Source organism: Watersipora subatra, chromosome 8 (genome assembly GCF_963576615.1).
Source record: "Watersipora subatra chromosome 8, tzWatSuba1.1, whole genome shotgun sequence".
Lineage (NCBI taxonomy): Eukaryota > Metazoa > Bryozoa > Gymnolaemata > Cheilostomatida > Watersiporidae > Watersipora > Watersipora subatra.
Window position 1 is genome coordinate 56,024,674 of NC_088715.1, and position 24,386 is coordinate 56,049,059.

At 34.4% G+C, this 24,386-nt stretch overlaps 1 protein-coding gene and 1 long non-coding RNA gene across 2 annotated transcripts; one reads left to right on the forward strand and one right to left on the reverse strand.

Moving 5' to 3' along the window:
- Positions 1 to 326: 326 nt before the first annotated feature.
- On the forward strand, positions 327 to 10,578 carry LOC137401518 (uncharacterized). The gene is made up of 3 exons (XR_010979347.1): positions 327 to 737; positions 6,263 to 6,400; positions 9,870 to 10,578. It is a non-coding gene; the product is annotated as an uncharacterized lncRNA (long non-coding RNA).
- A 9,300-nt stretch (positions 10,579 to 19,878) lies between these two features.
- On the reverse strand, positions 19,879 to 21,075 carry LOC137402756 (glycoprotein 3-alpha-L-fucosyltransferase A-like). The gene has a single exon (XM_068089262.1). The coding sequence runs from the start codon at positions 21,073 to 21,075 to the stop codon at positions 19,879 to 19,881; it is 1,197 nt and encodes a 398-aa protein (XP_067945363.1).
- Positions 21,076 to 24,386: the final 3,311 nt, after the last annotated feature.

Genomic DNA, 24,386 nt, shown 5'->3' on the forward strand with positions numbered 1-24,386 from the left:
CAGCTAAAAATACAAGAATCGTTTTTCTTTTGTCTTCTTGTAGTGTAGGCAGTGTACACTCTTTGAAAGGGAGATAGGTTTAATAACAAATGTGGAGGTTGTTTATGTTGTAGCTTAGACGACGACATTTTGACTGGCCTAAATTTATCAACAACTCCGAAAAAACTAATGATACGGATTTTTATTGGCAGTTTGTGAGCGTGCCCATTATATCATTTGCTAGTAAATCGCTCAAGTGTGTTTATGCACGCACCAGCGATATCTTCGCCCTCATGACGCTTGCAATAAAATCGCCTAGTGTGTTTGGACCTTAAAAGCTCCTTGCTATATTTTCACAAAAGGCGAATATACCTAAACCTATACATATACTGATAAGGTAACTTACCTCCTCAAATAGAGTTGGCGTTCATTAAAAAGATGGCGCTCGATTTTCAAAGCAATCTCCTGATGTGGTCCCAAATAGCGGTGCCAATCAAATCAAGGTGCATTCAAATATAGGTTTAACGGTAGCTCACTTTCAACATTTTTTCCAATACCAAATTGAAGGTGGTCAGAGACTCTGTGCATAAAGTCCTCATCAACTTATTTTTTTATACAATGTTAAAATCTTTGTTCTTTTGTAGAAGTTGTTTAATCTGGAGAACGAAGATGAGCTCACCACGCAGAACTATTGTTCTTTAATCATGTTCTCACAGAACTAATCATATTGGCCTACAAGTGTTTTGAAAAACTGAAGGGTAAGTTGATGAGTCCTCTACTTTTTGTAGTCCTAATCTTCTGATAATTAAATTGGGTTTTGATGACTAAAGTGAGCTCTGGAGACTGCAGTCATTACATTGGGTAGTTGGCTACACTAAAATACTATAGCACTGACAATCCGCAAAAACAGTAAAACAATAGTTATGAAGCAAAATAACCATGTAAGGAGTGGCATGTACAATTGATATTTAAATTGTACAAATACAATATCAAAGTATTAAAATATTAACCATTTTTTAAAGATTGAATGTATTTCTTAATGAGTGTAGCCTGGGTTTTCCGAATGGAAAAAGTCTAAAACACAATCAGATTTTGGTCTAGTCCATTAACTGAGTGCGTACAACAGCCTGCGCAGTGCAGCTCAGCACAATGTACGCTTATAACCAAGAGCAATGCGCTAAAACATCTTTGTACAAAACATTTCTTATTAGTGAGTAGGCAATTAGTTAGCCGGTCATATGTGTACCTAACAGGAAAAAACCAATCGCCATCCTGCATCTAACTAATAGAAAACATGTTAACAGCCAACAGCGACCAAAGTTTTTTGAGAATCATTATTTTTGTTTTTACAGTTTATTATTGCAATAAACAGCTGTGTTAGACCTTTACAGCTACCAAGGTTTTAGAAATGGGCAATAAATAAACCTTTGGAAAATGGACTACTGATTGCTACCTATTGTATCAGCAAAAGAGGATGAGAACCTGACCAAGCTCATACTGCAACACACTTTTTAGATTTTTTGTCGGTAACATTAGGCGTAAAACCTTCTGCTGATTAATGTGTATGTTAAAAAACTCTGATAGGCGGTGTGGTTCATAAATAAGGTCATCTTAATCTGAGGGCACACTTCATTGGTGAAAATTAGGTTTTTAATAAGAGCCATCACATGTAGGACAAATTAATGTACCAAAGTCTGTTCTATTCTAATAAAAAGTGTATTACGTTATTCAATAGAAAAATGATATGGTAATGATGCTACCACTACCAGGCACAATAGCCTTTTGGCTTTTACTTTGAAACAATTTTTATTTACCCTTTATGGCCACAATGTTTGCGCTTTAATTCTGGAATTGTCTGTTTGTGTAATAATGTTCTATCTACCAATCTTTCATAGAAATAAAAGTGTCCTCAAGAACCCTGGCCATCATTTTTAGCTGTTTTTTATGAAATCTAGAGGCATTTGAAACGTTCTCTCTTCCAACAGCGTCAATAATTTTTTAACCTTGTCTTAGCATTTTACAACATATTGAAGGGTAAAGTAACAATTTGTTCAAAACTTCATGAACTTGTAGTATGGCTCTTACTCTGTTTTTTTTTACACTAAGCCTGCTTATAAAAATGCTGATGAAATGCAGTTGCATTTAAGTTCTGCATAAATTGTCTAAATTGTTTTTTATCACGGCTTCATTAACAAATTAAAGACTTGGTAAATTTTGATCTTGCAGCCATTTTTCCTAATTGTGCATCCTTCATGCCTTGTTGTAATGATGCTCAATTACAACAAGGCATAAAGTAAATGTAATACGAAGCAGTTTCTGCACTGATTTCTTATGTCTTAATTTTATGTTGAAGCTGTTTCAGTGTGAACTCTTAAACTACCAATAGTACAGCTCGTTTGGCAGTGTGTTTCTGTATGGCCAAGTGCTGCATGATGCGGCTTTAGCAAGCTTTTGTACAAATTGTTTCCGATTACTGATTAATTAGTAAATTATCTTATTACATCTATACCTGATTGAAAAAAGCTATTATTTGCATATGTTGAGCAAATAAGAATGCGTTTACAACCTGAGCATAGTTTTGCTTTGCAAAAACTTGTTTTATGAAATCTTCTTACTGATGACCAGTAATTTCAGAAGCAATACAGCCATAAATGGTTACTAACTTCAGATCTATAGACTAAGCAACTTTATTGAGCATTAGTACTAATGAGAGTAATTATGTTCATCAGATTAATTAACATGTAAACTAATAATATTCATAAATCATCCGACTAGAGTTTTGTGCTTACCTCACAGTAATTTCAAAATGGACGAAAAGTGGTCCCTCTCACTCGACAACTCGTTTGTAATATTTTTGGGGGCATGAACTAACATAAAAACTTATGCTGACAAACTTGCTATAAAAATATTGTTAATAAACAATTGGGGTGTAAAGTTATAACCATTTATACACTCTTTTAGAAAATAAGTTTCACGAAACACTTATGTCGCGGTAGAGAGATCCATTTGGTAGTAAAGGAGTTGAAGTTATCAGCAGGTAGATCATATGGGTTGCGGTCACAGAAACCATGGTTAAGTCGCAAATCACGAAGTTGAATTATTCGACTTTGAAGTTGCACCAACTGAACTTATAATATTGGTAACAAATTTTGTAACCTGTAGGTCTGTACCAATCAAAGAGTGATCTTTCTGAATCTGAAGTCAGTTTAACCAATAAAAGTATTTTACCATTGAAAAAAAACTTAAAACCGCTGCTATGCTAAACAAGAAGTACTGAAAAATGGTGTCCGCTAAAAATAATTGTTTCTTTTTTGCCGATTTTAAAGGTAACTTTGACATTTTGGACGCTTGTAATGAGTACTTTGGTATTCTAACTGATGTCAAAAGCAGTGAAAGTAAAGGGAGTTGTGGTGATATTTTCCTAACGATTCTTACAAGATTACTACAATATTTAATAATAAGAATAATTATTCAATTTTTGTGAAATTATAATCAGATTTAGTTATGAGAATAATTATTCGAGTTTGCAAGGTCGAAGTATATAGTGACCGATGGTGTGCAATATGTTACTGTTGTTAATTTTCTAAAGATTTGGTTGATGATTTGGGTGTGCCCAATATCGCGATACAATCAAGCTGTTTTTTATATCGGCAAAAATAAGTAATACACTTTCTTATAAATATACAGCTATTTCTTTGACAACCAGCTAAAATCTGTTTAGATTTTTAAATTCAGCATAGGTTTTTGGATCCAAGTACAGAAATCTAGATAAATCACAATATCTTGATATTGGTTGCTATGTCATGTTGAAATGTAAACAAAACTTTACATTGGTTTTCGTTTCTCAAACTTTAATACCAGTTTTCTTGGAACTATGTTTTTGCACTAATGGTAAACGTTCTTCAGTTTTTTGACCATATAATCTGCTGTAATTAGGCTAGAATCAAAATTTTGTTTGCTAAATCTTGTAATCCCGACTTACCATGAATTCTGTGATCATGACACATTAATAGTTAATGCACTGTTTGGAACTTATAGTGCTATTGTAGAACTACAATAAAAAATATGTCATCACTAACAGAAATTAACTACCAGTTTTGATTTTGTATAGGTGTCTTGTTTTCTATTACAGATTTTAATGTGTTTGCAGGACAAAATGAAGCAACTGCAAGAGGTTTATTATAGAATTTATTTCAAATTATGTTCTTATGATAGAACTTTCCGTAACAAACTTTCATTTGGCTAATACTTGTATCCATTTTTGACTAAAATAAGTCGAACCAATTTGTTTCACTCCTACTACCTGCCCTAAATTGGTGCAAATGGTCATCAGAAATGTGCTTTCTTTGCGCTGCTAAAATGGCCCATTAAATGTACTTTAATTTGATGAAAACTCAAATATTGGTTAATTATTGGCCTTTCCAAAATACCGTAAAATACTCATCTGATTTGCATGTACGACTTAGCTGCCCAAGTTGTCAATGCATGGTACTGGAGCTTGTTATCATTTTGCTTGTTGAAGGTTGACTTGCAACAAAATTTCATTATGGTGATTTGATATCAAAAGATTCACCATGGCTTACTCTGCTGTGTTGTGGGTGCAAAATATGGAGAACTGTGATTACAAGCTCTTAAAAGCTAAAAAAGAAACAGATAATCTCCGCGATCCCGAAACCGCCGTAGATTGGAATCAATTCATTTCTCTGACATAGTAAAATGATTTGGTTATTGTTTTGACACGTGATCTTCTCACATGAATTGTAAGTTCTGTAAAAGGCTCAATATAAAACTTCTTGTAGCACTAGTTTATGACATAAACTTTGGGTTTCGCCAAAGAGCTCTTACCAATTATAGATGCTCGCTAGTTTACAATTTTGTTTTGGGTTGATCTAATCGTCTAGTCGCAATCTGATCATGTGACCCATGCTTCCTGCCAAACAGCGCGCATAATTTTCGCAGCATTTTTTGACTATCACAGGTGACCAACAGGCTTGTCATGCTTATCAGATGATGATATGCAATCCTTCGAGCTAAGGTTAAAAATTAAACTATTTTTTACGGTAGGTTTTGAGATATCAGTGCTCAAAGTGACATCAATACAGTGATGAGGAAACAGATGCTTGAAGACAATAGACATCGTTTCATTGAATGCGTGAAGTGTAATTGTGAAAATATTTGAATGAATGAGGTTGCATGAAAGTGTAAACAGAAGCCATCTTGTTGAGCTACGTTCCATTTGACCCATTTTTGGAACGGGATTCTAATCTTCGGCAATTTCGTGATGGCGGCGATTAACTTTTCGCTTTTGAGCTTTTAAGAGCATGTTATCACATTTCTACATATATTGCACATGCAACACAACAGAGTAAGACATGGTGAATCTTTTGATACCAAATAACTGTAGCGTGAATTTTGTTGCAAGTCAACCTTTAAGCATTAGTAATCTTTTAGAAAAATGACAAGATTTTCTTTTGGAAACATACCTTTCAAGCAACAACGGTATGCGAGTGCCACTGTACGTAATTTTGATTAATATTCTTAAACGTCATAATCATTCTTAGTATTGACTAAGTATAATTGCTTTTTAGTTTGTGTATTTTCTTATGTAATTATTATCTGTGAATGTTTAGCTGAAGCTTGTGCAGAGCTGTCATCAACAACAATTTAGTTGAATGTCATTTACTAGTTATTCCGTTTTACAAATTGGACTATGCCTTGTGAAATAACTGCTTTATTTTAATTGTGTATACAGCTCCTATTCACCCTTGCATGTTTATAGTTGTCATGTTCTTGCATTCTGGTTGCCTGTCCACTGACGATAGCACTTGTACAGACTATATGTAAGCATAGTGTCTGGGATAGGAACTGAAACTCACAGTTAAAACCTATGGTGATCAGCTCTAAACTTTACTTTGCAATAATATCTAAAAGCCAAGTCCAGATCAGGGTCAGACTACTGACTATCAATTTTACGAATGAGTAATTGCTTTTGAAATACCACTCAATATTTGAAGTCCTTTTTTTTAATAGGATATGAATGTGTTTACATTGCTTAACTCGCGTTCTTCTATTGCCTACAAATCACAATGGTGACAAATATCAAAGCGGGGATTGAGAGTCATAAGCTAAAATATCAGATGCACTTCTGCTTGCTCAGTTTTTTCCTTTTTTTGCAGCAAGCAATGAGCTTTCAATTGATTAGCTATGAAAAGAGTTTAATTTAAATCGGAAAATCATTCATTCAAAAAATGTGATATTTCAATTTTGTTATTACTAATTGCAGGGTGTTGCTATAACATGTTCTGCACCCACTCTGGTGCTAGACAAGTTATCTAAAGAATTGGCGATTCAAGGTTACAAAAGCTTACATATTTGGGGAGGTTTCTGGTCAGAGGAGAGCGGACAAAGGAACTTAGTGAAGGTAAATTAGGGTGTCAAAACACCAAAATATTGAGTGACATAGAATGAACCTTGGTGAAAAACCATATTTTTTTAGATGTATTTTACAAATATTGAGATAAAAAATTTTGTGCTAGTCCGAAAATTTCAATAATATGTATTTGGACAATGTATCTAATAGTATGCAACAAGCTATAGCTTTTTTTAAACTCTGAATGACACTCGTATTGCTTAACTTGCATTTTTGTACCATTTACAATCTCTGTTTGTGAGAAATGTACCTTTTGTTCCAAATCCTGTTCGGCCTGTCATAGCTGTTTTCTGCAGTCACCATTCAATTTTCGGGATTAACGGGGACCAGGGTCTTTTGTGGACAGTGAAAACCCACAAAATAAAAAGTAATGTTTTTAAGTATATACATAAATAAGCCAAACTTTAAGGCCAAAACACTTGCATTGTTTCATAAGCATAATGTATTTGTTTCCTATGTGAAAAGTAAACTTAAGTTCCTTTCATTGACTTTTAGGTCATATGCTAACTTAAATCCAAGTATTTTAACTCAAATTATGAATTTTTTGTAGTATGGGCATAGGTCAGATTTTTATCTGGTTGAAATAGCTGTACAGAAAATTTTGCTATAATGTACATGTATACCTATTATAACGCAAATTCCTCTCAATGTAATGAATTTATGTAAAGCTTTTGTTTGACCAACATAAGTAATGCCATATAGGGTAAAGTGTCAAGTTGGTGAAAGTTCCCAAAATTATTAACAAAATTTTCATAGTTGTCCTTAAAAATATCGCTTACATTCTTGCCAAACTTGAGCAATGATAAGATGCATAGGGTTCGCTATTATAGATACCAATACATTGTTAAACTAGTTTGTCATTAGAGATTGTCATTTTTGTCAAAAATATGTAAAATGATTCGCCTCGCAAGAAATCAGAAATATTTGAAGGGGATCTATCAGTGAAAGCTTTGGAGTGTTAATACAGACGGTTTCCTACTTACGAACATTCGAGTTACAAACAATGGTACATACGAACAGGTCTGCGCGTATATTCATCGATAATACCGACGGTATTACCGATTTATTAGCGGCAGAAAGAGGCGCTACATAGAAGCATCACCCAGCATCCACCTTCCTCTGCCCAGTTCGTTGCAGTGCATAAGTGCGTAAACGTATCTCCAGTGCGCAAAGAACTTTTTTATTTTTCCTGTATGTATTGTAAAGGAGTTTGCCGACCTTTACTTGGCACGATCTAGACTAATAAATAAAAAGAAGAGAGTGTGTGTAGTCCCATTCAGCTTTTTTATTAGCGAAGGAAATTTCACTATTCGAGGAGCGTACATCTATCTGCTCTGCTCAAATAAATGAGAGCGCTCCGTTATATTCAGTAATATCAACTGTTCCGTCCTAACGGCAAACGGTGAGAACACCGGCTAACAAGGTGAATAAATAGGACCGCTAGCGAGTTGGTATGACAACAATAAAAGTGACGATAAATGATAGTGTTATAACATGATATCAGATATAACAATAGCATAACGAGTGAAACAACGGTATAATAAAAGGACAACACATAAAAAGGACAACAAAGATAAGTTCTAGCATAACGATTAAATCAACGATATAATAAAAAAGGACAACACATACGATCAATAAGAAATGCTGTGTCATGGCCTGGCGTCCACCACAGTATTCTCTCCATTTTATTAAAAAGTTTTTTCAGTACAAACCAATTTACAGGTTACTTATACAAGCCTTAAACATACTAATATAAACCTTCAATATACTTATATACATGTAGGCCTTAAGCATAAGTTATAATACAAAATATAGCACTGAAGCAACTTACGAACAAATTCACTGTACAAACAATTGTTCGGAACGTAACTCGTTCGTAGGTTGGGGACCGTCTGTATACCAAGCTGAATGTCATGATATCTAGTCTCATCAAAATCTATCTTGCTCTCAAGCTCTTCCCGACGATGGATAAATGATAAGTCATACAGACACTGATTTTACTTTGTTAGCTAGCCGCAACAAGTAGCAGTCTGTCTCTTGTGGCTTTTATTCACCTCACCTTCTGTTTGATCTCCAAATTCATGTTTACTACCTTCAAAACTGAATGTTTTTTAATTGTCCAATCAGTTGATATGAGCATCAGAATTAAATTTTTTGCTGAGCTAGAATTTATTTTGATCATCTCAAATAGTCTACGAAGATGAACTGTTATAAACGAGCGCATTTGCACAGACATGCTAATGGCAAAGAGTAGCTTTATCATATAAGCAGAGACTAAATGGTGTAAACAAAAGCTGAAAATCTGCTTTAATAGAAACTTCTAAACTATTTAAAGAATTTCAATAATGTCTATATAATTAATGAATAATGTATAATCCTAAATATTTAGGATTTGTTTGGAGTGCATGAGAGGACAACTCTGCTTTGCAGAGTAACCTGGCAGTAACCCTATGCTTAATTTGTACACGTATGCATTGCAGTGAAAGGCATATTCATACACACCAACCTTACAGTGTTAAAGGCCAACTGAATGAAAAGGGACTTTTATACAATTCATAGTCAATCTGTGCATGGAAAAAATTGACCGTGTAGACAGTTAGGAATTTTACTCAGCTCAAGATTTGAATCAACTTGGCTTGTACCAACAAATACCCTGGCAGTGTAGAGTGCTGTAAAAGATTATCAGTTGCAATAATTATGCATTCAAATATTGTAAATTATTACAAGGTTAATTAGCATAGTTTTTGTAGTGTCAGTCTAGCAAGGTAAATGTTGCCAGTTCAAATCCAGCGGGATGCAATATTTTTTCCATTATCCAACGGTGGCTTTATATGGACAGACACGGTTCTCATCACAGTACAGGCTGAATGTGTAAAATTTTGTAGATTTTGGTGCATTTTGCTTAGAAATAAGAGGAATGGCAACGCTGTAATTATTAGGTTGTAAAATAAAGCTTTTCTTAACCCAACTATTCATTACATTTTATATTTAAAAGATACCATTCTTACCTAATAGTTTGACAAAAAAGCTTTAGCTTAAAAGAAAGCATTAATGATAATGTTTGTTGTTTTTTACTTTTATTGAGTTAACTTGTGTTAACAACATCGAAACAAGAATTTTTTAAGGCTTACTAGGTTTATTTCTTTTAGGCAAAACATCAACATAGTGAGAACTGCAATCTCTTTAGGGCAAACATAATTATGCAGAGTTTCAGTAGGAAAGCATCTTCTGTGTGACCTACATTTAGTACAGCCACCAATATAGCTAGCTGCAAAAGCCTACTCTTCAAGTTTCTGGCCAATCTCCTAAGCGTTCTAAAACAACATGATGGAGCACACTTTTTAGTCAGTATTGTTTTAAAGCTGGTTTGATATCTTGGGAAAGTCTGTAAAATGAGTAGTGTTCAACATTCTCCTAATTTTTAACTATACTAACAGGTTAATGACTGGTTTCTTTGCAGGTAGAGCAGCATATTTACCAGTGGAGGCAAAGTGGTCTAGGTTGCCTAACCTTCAAACAACAAGTTGATGTTCAATTTCCAAAAAGGCATCCAGTGACTGGAATGACATCCAACCTTAAAGTTCTTTCTGTAGCTGGGCGTGTCTACAATCAGCAAAGTTCTCTTGCGAATCGCTTCTAAGATTTCTAGCTAAAATCATATTTTAAACGTTCTGCAGAGCCATTAGTTACAGCTACCACAACTTCACACATTATACTCGAGGTGCCAGGAGATGGTCACACAATTTGCAAGACAATTATAGAGCTCAGTGTTTTGAAGCTCTACAGCTTTATTTGACAGAAATAAAATAGTCCACTTTTGTTGATAAATGTTTTATGGTATTCTTGTGAATGCTTTGATTTTTAATCTTTTGGTAATGTAACAGCTGTTTGGCCTGCTTTTGATAGGTTGCTCCATTTGCACTAAAGACTTTTAGATTTATACAAACTCATTGTGTTTTAAGAATATTTTATTTGTCACCGTTGCACTCACTTGAGCAATTTGTTTGACGTACTTATATTGAGCTTTCCTTTTCTGTAAACTCAACTCCTTGACGGGGTTGCTTAAAGAGTCAATTTTTTTCCTTTTGAGTAAGTTTGGGCTTTTTTTAAAGAAATATGCTGACCAATGTTGATAAATGCGAGTTAGATATACATGCATGCAATCTGCACAGTGTGTTCAATGTTACTGCATGGTTTCATCGAAAGCTCTTATCTGAAACCTTTTATAATCCAAAGGGCCCCACATATGCTATATTTCCCAGTTTTGCCTCAGTAGCAATGAATTGACTAAATCAAATTGTATAAGTAATAAATGTGGCCACAGGTATGCAAATCTCCCATGTTTGACATTTATGTTTTAAAAATTGGGTGTCTCTGACTCTACCAGGCATATTTGGCAGCATGAATATATGCACTGTTTTAATTAATATACGTTTTAAGTTTTCTATTTGACAACTAGGATGGTTTCAATACCAATTACTTGATGTCAATACCATCCTAGCTTTTATAGCAACTTATTACAACTTTTTTTAAATGGACAAAGTGCTTGTTTTTGCCATGCATGCCCACTAACAAGCTATTAAGGGAAAGCATAAGTTTTCAATTTTATGAATAATATGTGTGATAAACTTTAGATCAAAGCACACACAGATGTGCCTGCAAATCGGTTTTCTTAGGTTCTGTTGGCAAAATCCCTGAAATGGGGTTTCAGGGATTAGTTTGCCTTTTTAACCAATTGATAGAAAATTAAATGATGCAATAAAGGTTCATTACAAGTAAAAAGAACCAAACTAAATATCATAGTTAGCTAAATTTATATAAAAAGAAAAGAAGTAGAGCTTGGAACTAGGACTATCTAATTCAAGATATAAAAACATAATAGGAGGCCCTGAATTTAATGAGAAGATAACTTCTCTTGCAAAAGAGAAGACAACTCAAAATTTTGTATAAAAATTTTCAAATTTTACGCTAATGGGAGGTCCTCCATTTCAAACTACAGAGCCTCCTAACCTGCAAAATTTTCCAAAATGTTGAACTCTCCGGCAAAATTTATGCAAAATGCAAAATAGATACGTATGCGATCAGCATGACGAGTAGAGTTGTTTAAGCATGTTTCTAGCGAAGCCTCCTATCAGAAGCCTCCTATTATCCAAAAGCCCTATATCGTGGATATATTTTCCAAAGTGGCCTCCTATTCAATCTAATTTGACTATATATATATATATATATATATATATATATATGGTGGGAAGCTCGTGGTAAGGTCAATGAAAATGACCGCGCTAAGATCCTCTGGGACTTCTACATCCAAACTGACAAGCATGTCCTAGCAAACCAACAAGATATAGTGGTGGTAGACAAGGAGAACAAGAGGGCTACTATAATAGATATATCAGTACCCAAATGACTACAATATAGCCAGCAAAGAAAAAGAAAAGGTAGAGAAATATCTTCCTCTTGGAGAAGAAATTGAAAAATGCTGGAATGTAAGAACAACTGTAATCCCAGTTGTCATTGGGGCATTGGGCGCAATAACACCGGCGCATAAAATGTGGCTTGCCCAAATACCAACAACAATCAACTCAGGTGAGTTGCAGAAAAGTGCGCTATTGGGAACAGCTAAGATCTTGAGGCGAGTGCTCAAACTCCCAGGTCTCTGGTAGGAGACCCGAATTAGAGCAGAATTTACCACCCATACGGGGTATCCGGGATGAGGAAACAATTTATATATATATATATATATATATATATATATATATATATATATATATATATATATACATATATGTATATATACATATGATATTGAAACAGTTAAATTGGAATTATTTCTATCACTTCCAGCTTTAGTTCTTTTTATAGATATATAAGAGCATAATAAGAGCATAGGAAAAAAAGAAAATATAATAGTCTAGTTTCCATCTAATAGCTACTGCTAGGTTAAACATTTATTTTTGTATATGCATTTTTATCTACATATCCATCTAAATCATTGTACATTGTGATATATTTCTTTGTCCTCCAGTCTGCTTGCCTGGGCTCCTCTTTTTTCCATTTCAATATTTCATTTACATATCTATAGAGAAATACTCTCTACAAGTGGAAAACCTTAAACAAGTTTCCCAAGTTTAGTTTTGCTTTCAGAAACCTCCTTAGTCTTTAGAAATATTCATGAAGTGTTTTCACTAGAATGTCTCTAATGCTAGCCGCCTTTAAAATTCCAGCGTATTTACATTCATCATTTTTCTCTATTCTTTGCATTTCAAACCTCTCTAATTATACCACCGTTCTTCCCTCCAATAAGTTTTTTTTCTCAACATGATTGTAGCACACTGATCTAGTTTAGACTGCATTCCATTGTTAGAACTGCATACCTTCACAATAAATATAAATGTTTCCATATCAGTCCATATCATTCCATGGTTTCCCGTACAGTTTTAGATCAGCTATATAAACAAAATAGTTAATTTTATCCTTTGTTTTATATGCTGGTGTTAGTCTTCCTGGTACAATAGCAAGGGGAACCTCGTGATCGCAAACTACCATAGGGTTTGGGATAGTTGAACTCTTTCATGCATATGTGATATAGCCTGTGTGATATACATGTACATGTATACATTGTCTTTTAATGTGCATCTAAAATTTAATGGCATATTCATAATTCATTAGTGCATTTGCTGCGATGTTTGACAGAATCTTCTCTAATATATTCTCTGCTCTCTGGTTATACAACTTTCAGAATCTCTCTCTTTGTCATATGTGCTAGATAGAACCATAGATATATAAACCTAGATTGGCCAATAGGGAAAAAGCCTGTCAGACTTAAATAGCATGACGTAACGTCATTGTATTGTACCTCATGCTTGACTGCACTATTGTTATCAATGGAGCTAATGAGAAGAAGCTGACAAAATCACATTTATTTTCACATAAAAACGTTCTTGGATACATAATCCAGTAAACTAAAGCAATTATGTGATAATATCTGATAACCACCATAGATTAAAACTATAAAAGCTATGAATTGTTGCACACAAATCATGAGCCATCAGGGCTATATTTGCCACCCTCTCCTATCCCCATTCTCTATTTTCTCCTTTTCCAAAAAAGAAGTGAAAAGGAGAAAAGAGAGAAGGGGGAAAGGAGAGAGGGGGGGGGGAGGGGTGGCAAATAGCTCACCCACCCGAAGAGCCAGACCCTGGCTAAGTAAAAAACTAATATCATTTTGAACTAAACATGACTAAATGTGATGAGCCTGTGAAGTTTTGATCTGATCAGGGAAATAGACTCAATGGCTTTCTTAGCTAGAGCTAGAACATGACCAAGGAATGCAGGGTCGGACCAGACTCAGGGTCAGCAATGAGGGCCAAGATCGGGTCGGACCGGGTCAGCACGTGCGATTTATTATTCATTTAAGGTTAAGAGATAGTTCTATTACAGCCTAATGTAGTGACATCAATAAACTACGATAAAAGAAACCATTATCACACCAATCATTATATTTTGTGGCTTGGTTTATAGATGCAGTCTACAATTTATGGCTAGACATTGGTGGATCAATGCTATTCAATGGGCGATAGATTAATGGCATGATTTGGCTAGTGTTTTTATTACAGATTTTATTTTCAACTGCTACTATAATCAACAAAAGATTAGTTAAGAAATTTTTTACAAATATAGGAATAGATAACCCAGCATAGTGGAAAGAAAAAATCCATCACTTCCCTAAAACTTCTGGTATTAGTGAAAGAAACTAAAAATAAAATAAATTTGCTGGATTGAAGGTTCTTAGACGCGCTTTTAAGTTCCTCAGGACGCCATCGTTGTAAATGCCTCAATAGTATTGAGATGAACCCTTCTTTTTAGCTTAAAGGTTGACTTGCAACAAAATTCACATTACAATTACTTGGTATCAAAAGTTTCACCATGTCTTACTCTGTTGTGTTGTAGGTGGCAGATACGTGGAAATGTGATTACAAGCTCTTAAAAGCTCAAAAACGAAAAGCCGCCGTAGATTGGAATCTGTTTATTTCTCTGACGCAGTCATTACAGTTTGGTTATCGTTTTGTCACGTGATGTTCTCACGTGAATTGAAAAGCCAATAAAAAGCTCAATATAAAACTTATCGTAGCACTAGTTTATGACAAACACTTCGGGTTTTACCGAATACCCCGTATCAAATATAGTTACTCGCTACTTTACAGTTTTGTTTTGGCATTATTCAATCGTCAAGTGGTAATCTGATCACGTGACCAAATACTGAGAAAATAATTTTTGCAGCACTTTTCTATTATCACAGGTGACCAACAGGCTTTTCAGGATTATCAGACAATGATATGTACTCCTTCGAGCTGAGGTTAAAAAGTTTACTGATTTTTTACCATAAGTTATAAGATATCAGTGTTAAAAGTGACACCATTACGATGACGATAAAACAGACGCATAAGAACAATAGACATGGTTTTATTGAATGCGTGAAGTATATTTGTGAAAATATTTCGACAAATGAGGTTGCATGAAAGTGTAAACAGAAACCATTCTGTAACAACTACGTCCCATTTGAGCCGTTTTGGAAAGCGAATCCAAACTATGGCGGTCTCGTGTGGCTGCGATTAACTGTTCGTTTTTTAGCTTTTAAGAGCTTGTAATCACATTCCCATATATTTCACATCTACAACACAACAGAGTAAGACATGGTGAATCTTATGATACCAAATAATCGTAATGTGAATTTTGTTGCAAGTCAACCTTAACTTGCTTTTGCATATTGTACAAATAACTTGGTATTTTCCTTTTGTGACTGGCTTCTTCATGAACTCCTTGACCACCGGCATGTTATTTTTTGCCAAAAATTGTTGTGAAACCTATAATCCAAAGACTATTGTAGCAGATGTAAAAATATAGTCTGAACTCACCTTGTTTTATTCCGCATGGTCCTTCCGCGCAAGGACTACATGCGACTTCATTTCAATCGCACTTAAAAAGCGATATACAACCACTGTTGTTTAGCCATAAGCCTACCCATGTCTTTGTATAGGAAGACCTGAGGCTCGGGTGGCCTGACCCAGGCACCTCTGACGCGATGGGTCAAAACCAGACAAGCTACCCGTGCCAGCTCTATTCCTAGCTTCATAATGCGCCCTAATCGAAATATATCTCTTTGCTATCTCACGAGCCAGGCTACTAGTATGATTACACTTAAACAATAGCATGATGTTGAATCTCAGCAAATTCTCCATAGTGGCAATTAGTGCTAGCCTGGGAAAGTTTTTCACTAATCCAACACTACTAAGCAACACTCTCCACGCTTTCTCCCTGTGGTTGCAAACCTCAATCACCACAGGCGAAGACAAAGTCAAGCCACCACGATTATTAACCTTGATTAGGGAATTGGTTGCTTGGTTTACATCATAGTTGGTAACATCCACGATGCTAGTGATACAATTATTACACTTCAGCTTTGGTGACCTAGACAGCTACATAGCCAGCAGTAAAGTAATCATTCTGTCTCATTTTTTACTTAAGACATGCTTGCATACTCATCATATTTAGTCTTGTCTAGTTCAGCATGATATTAGTCTATTTACCTAGCCAGGGTCTGGCTCTTTGAGTGGGTGGGCTATTTGTCCCCCTCTCCTTTCCCCCTTTTCTCTTTTCCCCTTCTCACTTTTTCTTTGGAGAAGGGGAAAATAGAGAATGGGGATAGGAGAGGGTGGCAAATATAGCCCGGATGGCTCATGATTTGTGTGCAAAAATTCATAGCTTTTATAGTTTTAATCTATGGTGGTTATCAGATATTATCACATAATTGCTTTAGTTTACTGGATTATGTATCCAAGAAGGTTTTTATGTGAAAATAAATGTGATTTTGTCAGCTTCTCTTCATTAGCTCCATTGTTAACAATAGTGCAGTCAAGCATGAAGTACAATACAATGAAGTTACGTCATGCTATTTAAGTCTGACAAGGAAACTGATGGGAATAGCTATTATTGGCCAATCTAGGTTTATATATTTATGGATAGAACCTTATCAGCACTCAGTCAGACATAAACTTTGTATAACTTTTGAAGTTTATCATATAAGTCTTTAAAGTTTGTTGCATTATCTTTTTCATTTCAACTAGCATTTTTTAAACATAATTGGAGTCTAATGTTGCCATTGAAGTTTAAACATTATTCATTTTCCTATCACTGTTTTTTATCCTATTACTTAGTTTCCAATCTTTATTATTAATATTAATTTTTCACTTAACCATCTTTGGCAGACATTGTTCTAATAAAATTTCAACTACAAAATACTACCATATTCTGTCATATTTTTTATCAATCTGTTAAATACATGTATTCGCAGAAGTTACACATTGTCTAATGTACATGTATCTAAAGAAAAGAACCTGTTCTACACAAAATCATTTCTTCATAATATAAAGCTTGAAAGTTACGGTTGTTTGACAAAGTTTGAAATTAATTAATTAATTTATTAATTTATTAAGACTACACAAAACACTTCTCTCATGATATATATTTTGAAAGTTAGAATGGCAAATGTTGTTATATATGTTAAATACGAATCAATTTTTTGTCCAATGACTTTTTTATTACCCTAGCAACGCCGGGTAGCACAACTAGTATATATATAGATAGTCATAGGTCATAGCATAATGTCACGAAAAGCTGTTCACTCACGTTATTAAATGTACTGGCTGATAGCGCTCAGGCTAATAGCAAGCAACTCTCATTACTTCTCATTGTTTAAAAAACAAAACATTTTTTTCATGATATGTAGTTTGTAAGTTAGAATGACAAATTTTGTTATATTTTAAAAACAAATCAATTTTCTGTCCAAAGACTTTCCTATTACCCGGGCAATGCCGGCTAGCACAGCTAGTATATATATATATATATATATATATATATATATATATATATATATATATATATATATATATATATACATATATTAGATAAGTGGTCAGGCCTACTTCGAACAGAACTCTACGCTTTAAAAATGCGTATATGTATATATATAGCTATTAAAATCTTTGAATAATTAATCTGTACCAATGAAGATTTGATTTCGGACCCAACTGTTCACCAGTCCAACGCCCTACCCATTTGGCCACAGAGACTAGGTAGTTTGCTTGCCGATATAAGTCGTTATATGAGAGATATTACCCAACAATTTTGCATACCATACCGTATATAAACGGCATAAAATCTGTCTGTATATTTATGTGCTTGTGTATGCGAGCGAGTGTGTGCATGCGTGAGTGTGTTTGCCTACCTTATAGACCAAATACAAGTATATGTATAGATATATACTTGTATATAAATTACATATATATTTTTATATATATAAATATATATATATATATATATATATACATGTATATCTAAATATATAAATGTGAAAGTCTATCCTTCAGTACTTCCAGCTATAGCTATTATTAGAATAGCTGTAGCTGGACAACGCTGCCACAATGTCATGGTATGGCGTCGTTAGAAGCCTAGTGCTTATTAGCAAGCTTATTGGAACTTCCATTGGCATTGTGTCAGGCTAATAGCAAGTGGCAAGCAACTCTCATTACTTCTCATTGTTTATAAGCTGATTCTTAATACCATTTTTCATTGGTAATGTGCCAGGCTAATTGAAGGTAGTAGGCAACTCTCATCATTTCTCATTGTTTATAAGCTGTTTTTTAATACCCGGCAATGCCGGAGGCACAGTCAGTCTATATCTATATATGAAATAGAATATATAATATAATCATGCTTGCTGCAGCGATATCAATGAGTTGTTGTTGATGAAGTCTATCAGTCAACCTATTACTAGGTTGACTGCTTCTCTGCCAATATTCCTGCCTTGGTGAATATTACTACTTGTCTCTACGTTTTGTAATCGGAATAGGTTCTGTTTTATTCTCAATCTGCAGTAAACACAAAAGAAGAAAATTTTTTTTAATAAGTGTAGAGGAAGTACAAAAACAATAGCTGAAGTATTTAATGAAAACAATCAGTTTTTAAACAAAAGAATTAACTAACGCAGTTAATTATGGAAAAACGTATCTGCACTGCAAATCAAATACATACCATAATGTCCAGATCAGAATCATTATCGTCATCAAAATTGGTATTAGAGGTTGATGGAGTTGATTTCAATGTAAAAAGACTGTAGGGGAGATTTTTGCGATGACGATGCCATGCCGAATAACTTGTGAAAACCTTGAATAATTTTGTAAAAAGTTTGATTCATTGGCAATGGGGTTAACTCAAAGTCCCGGCGATGATTTAAAAATAGTTTTGGAACTCAGCTACATTTAGTATTTATGCCTAGCGGCTAGTTTTTAATTTGAGGCAGTAGTTATTCTCCCTTGTGATTAAAAAACTTTCGCGAAAGCGCGACTTTTTATATCCATCGAATATTTTCATCCTGTAGGGTATATATATTTACCAAATGTTGTGTATGCTTATATGTGTGTGGTGTGTCCAGTTATTCTTTCTAGCACGGCGCTCACACATTACGATACCTCTGTTAAGAAATATTTTAGGAACTAAGTATATGTAACACAGTGCTTCTTCGTCTTTTTTCATTAGGGCAAATTTGTTCCATCTCACGATATCAACAATAATTGATCTCGAACTTAAAATTAGGCTATTTGTATACTGATCATATACGTCATAAAATGTATTATAAATATTATATATATATAATATATATAAATATATATAACAATAAATATATTCTGTAATGTATATATGACTATTATTACTGTTATCAGTATTATTACTGTTTATAAATATATATATATATATATATATATATATATATATATACCAGTGCGTATAAGTAAATATATATAAGTATAAATACATATATATATATAAATATACACTATATATATTTATTTATTTACACTATTTATTTATACATACTGGTATATATATTTATAAACAGTAATAATAATGATAACAGTAATTATAATAGTCATATATATATTATATATGTATTATTTATTTATACTACAGTGATGGCCCTGCCGATGCCTTTATATGTGCTTGCTTAGCTTTGAGTTGTGGTTTATTGCACACTTTGCTTTTTGGCCTTTCTTCTTGGAGATTTGCCAGATTGTCTTTGGTAAGACATTGGTCTATGTGCTCGTTTACATATAAAGGAAATGTGACGATTTTGGTGATGTATAAATATGATTAGACAAAAAATGTTGTTTAAAATGTACATTGACAATTGTATAAACATCATTATATCATTATACAATAAAAGCAAGCTTTCTAATTAAATCAGTTTTAATCAGTTTTTTCCTGTTGTTTACTTCCAATAAAGCTTAGTACAAAATTTACGTATCTAAAAATGACCAACTAGTTTAGCAAACCGTTAAACATTGGTATCATTTATAACTTAAAACAGTTATGTCATCACACCCTTTTTAAGTACTCTGGTTGCTAAGCAGTGTTCAGATGGCAGGTATTAACAAGTTCTTGCAGTTATTTTCATCATTCCTTTCATCAGCAAGTTGCCTATTCCTCTCGGCGAGAAGAGACTCAGGGTGATTGATGCTTTTGCAAAGGCCACAAGCTTGATGTTTTCTGAATGATGAAACTGAGTAATGCTGACGCCACTCATGGTACCTGTTGTAGGCAGCATCATCTGTCATCAGGTGCTGGAGATATTTTCCTAAAGCCTCTACTGATGAGAAATTGTAGACGTGAATAAAAGAATTTGGAGGAGCAATGTCCGTATATTCTTGCACTGATAAACCTCCGAGAGCAACGGGAACAAAATTTCCTTCACTCTTCAAATTTTTCCAGAATTTCTCGGTTATATACTCCGTACATAAGGAATTCTCAAATGCTAAGTAGAACCGGTAGGGATAGTGTTTGTCAGCCTCGCATTTGGTGTCAAATCGTGAAGGACAAGGTCGTTGTTTGGTGCAGCCACCAAATATGTCTACATTTATGTACTTCTTTAGCTGCCTCATAAAGGGCAGTCTGTTATACTGTTTTGAACCGCAGTGAGAGACGTATGCAAATGCCCCTTTAGTTTTACTCTTTGAATAGTTGATAGCTGGTTGTTGCTGAATAGGTTTACGCTCTTTCTCTGTGCGCCCGTAAAAAAACTGCACAGGTGTGGAATTGCGTAAGTAGGTCATGCTTCCATTAAAGTTGTTGACAATTTTGTTGAATCTATGCCAAGGGTAAGCTGGCGGCTCCATGCTTGTTACAAACCAGAGTTGTCGTTGACGGATAGCTCTTGGAAATTGTAACAAACTCTGCGTTGTGTTTGGAACGAATATAAGAGCGTCGGCTTGCAGAGCATAACTGATGTTATCTGGACTGTAGATGAGGTCACAGTTTGAATATTCACATCCATTAAAGTGGATCTTTGAAAGCACCCAAGGTCCTCCCTTGTCTATACTTAGTATTACTTTCCTTACCTCAATTTTCGCTGTCTGGGCAGTTTGATTTGTAACAATTTGTTTTAACTGATCTCTATCCAAATGCTGATCCGGTTTCTTAGATGATTGCCATTGATCCAAAAGCTGATATCTTGCCTGAAAAGTCTCTGTTTGGTCTCTTCTGTAAACGATAGGGATGATAGCAAGTATAATTGTAATACTAATAATACTGAATGCCTTGGATGAGTTGTTCATTTTTCTGTTCTTCAAACCTACTCCTTTTTACTAGCAGCTGCTTATCAATGGTATCATGGCGTGCATTACAGCAATTGAGTGGAGTTAATACGCTATATCTATATAAAGATTTTAAAGCATACATTCATATCTTTTAGTGAGACCAAAATGTGTAAACAGCGAATGTTGTTATCTCGCTGCTTTCACCATACTTATCTCGTCAATACTTGCGGGTATTTGAGATGAACCGTTCACCTAAGTAAACATAGACCTAATTACGCTGATATTTAGATGAGTGTGTTAAGTAAGCTGTAAAAAAGTTTAAGAAACTGGCTCATTGGAACATGGTAAAAAAGTTGAGTAAATTGATCAGTATCGAAACCTAATATGGGAAATATTAAGACTAAGGTAAACCAAGACAAGTTTTCCAAATTGCAAACAGGGCCGTAATATGTTGCAGAAACCAATTGTCTGACTTTATTCCTGACCATGCTTGGAGGAGCAGTTTCATTTGAAACAACTGGTACCAGCAAAAAATACACGGATAATGATTAAAATTAAAGAAATATCAGGCAACCCTGGGACTTATTGCATGAGAATATTATTAGTAATATTCCTGCACCAAAAGTTTTTCATGTATAGGGTAAAGGAACTTATTCTTAAAACTTTTTCATGTGTAAAAAATGTGACAGCAATCAACATGACATCATCTATGACAATAATAATCCCACGACCAAAAGAGCGGAGCAAAGTTTGAGAGTTTTTTATGATAAATGCATGTGCACACAACTTACGAAAATTATTCATCAACAACGTCGCAAACCCTCCTTTCGAAATCCCATCAACAAATTTAACCATCGTTTTGTAAAGTCGTTTAAGTATAATAACAATACAAAACACATATAAACCTATTCAAATATATTACCAAGTCTTTGAAAAGTGTCAACAGTATCTTAAAACTTACTCATCTGAACAGATTATACACAAGTAGACATATTTATTTGGCCAAAAATTGTTATTAAAACTTGCTAAGCCTTACTTTTATCAAAACTGAGACCGGAAATTGAAACGCCGAGCGACAGAGAATAGAACGATTAAGTCGTGCGCATTTCACGCGCATTGTTGCGTGTGAAATGCGCACGGCAATTCAACAATGCGCATCGTGCACATTGTTGAATAGCCAAAGGTTTCTGTAATTAACGTAGGAGTACTGAAATCGTTTCATTTTTGCCGATTTCAAAGTAACTGACATTTTAGACACTTTTGAGTACTTTGGTATTCTAACTGATGTCCAATGCAGTGTAAGTAAAGGAAATGACCATGATATTTTGTTCTAACTATTCTTATGAGGTTATTACAATATTTAATTATAAGTTTGGATGACTACAGAGCAATGACTACGTATTTCATATTTTCTAAAAATCTATATAAATATTACAACTTTGTGATATTATTAGCTATGACGCTTTGAGATGTAAACAAAATTGTGCATTGGTTTTATATTATTACTATATTAATAATATTGGTTATTCTTATAATAGCAGTGCATTTTACTTCTAATATTGGCCAATATTGCATTTTTCTTATTGCAGGGGGAGTGATATAAACATATAATCTTTTCCTTTCATTATTGCTATTTTTTGTATATAATAACACCCACACCCAGTACATTTCAGCTACCATTGCGGTTATCCTATTGCACTGCAGTGCCAATTGACTGCTAATATTGCATTTCTCAACCATCAGTACATTTTCTTTTTTTTTCATTATCACTCTGGTCGTGGGCTGTATGACAGGGGAATTTCTAGTAATAGTAATAATAGTGTATAATAATAAACACCCTAGTCATTGAGAGGGTCTGTTAGTCTTCGTAGGTGGTATGTTTTTCTACATTTTTTAGCAAACCTTACAAGCTTATGCTTAATGCTTTCTGCCAGATCTTCAAATATTTAGTTTAAAAATTTTATCTAATTCCTGAAAAACAGTCCTTCGAAAACCCACCTACCAGCTATCTGAATGAAAAGAAAAAAAATACCAAGAAGCACACTTCCTGCTTCCTGCTAATCAGCTGATAATTTATGAAATTAAAACTTGTTAATTTTAACTAAATTAAATGGTGAGGGCAACAACAAAGAAAACTGAAGCAGTAGTCTGTAACAAGTGAGTCTCTGTTGAAAATAAGATAAATCACTGATATAAAAGCAGATAAGGAAAAAATGGCTACTAAAGATGAAAGAAACATCAATCATGTCTGAAAAGACGATGGTGAGCGTAACTAAATCTACCAATGATGTTTTATATGCGCTTGACTGCTCAGTTGTTTAGATCGTGGGTAATAAAGAGGTAGACATTTTTAGTGACATCTCTAAGATCAGTGGTTATCATCTAAAAGAGTATTGGAAAAGTGTCACAATTAGGGACAAATCGAGTTGGCATCTGAGTCTGCGAGTCTGCATCTGACTTTGGAATGCACCCTCGTCGAAGGCTTCGAAGGTTTCGCTAACGCTGAGATGATAACTGAGGGTGAAGAACTGCTGTATTACTTTATAAACTTTTCGGCTGATGATACTATTGCCATTTATTCTCCTAGTGGCAGACTAAAGGCATATCTTTCTGGAGACACCTTCTTTAATAAAGTGCATAAAGCACACCTGCAATTAAATGAAAAAGTTTCTGAAGAACTAAAAACACTCCTCCGTGTAAATAGATAGGGTAAGAATGTGGAAACATAAATCTTGTCCGCAGATGGTTTAAGGTTCATGGTCTTGATTAGGCAACGCAAGTGGGCTGTGTCTGTTTACATTCCGATGTCAACGTACGGGTCTTTAAACTTTGCAATTGTTGCCACAGTTGCCCTTGAAGCATTTTGTCAAACTTATGGTTTTGATAAGAAAGTTCACCCCGAAATCCCGTATCGTTACGCAACAGCAAATCGAGATGCTAAATATATTTTAGGTAGTTAGCAAAAATACAACTATTATATCACTAGAAATTTCCCTGTCATACAGCCCACGACCAAAGTGATAATGGAAAAAGAAAGGGTACTGCCGGGTGAGAAATGCAATATTAACAGTCAAATGGCACTGCAGTGCAATAGGAGAACTGCAATAATAGCTGTAATGTACTGGGTGTTATTATTTACAACAAACAGCAATAATGAAAGGAAAAGATTATATGTTCATATCTCTCCCTTGCAATAGGAGAAATGCAATATTAGAAGTAAAATGGCAAGCTGCTGTGTAATGTACACAGGCTGGGGCGAGGGGGGTCTGTATATCATTGGTCATAGCAACCAATATCAAGAAGTTGTGATATTTATCTAGATTTCTGTA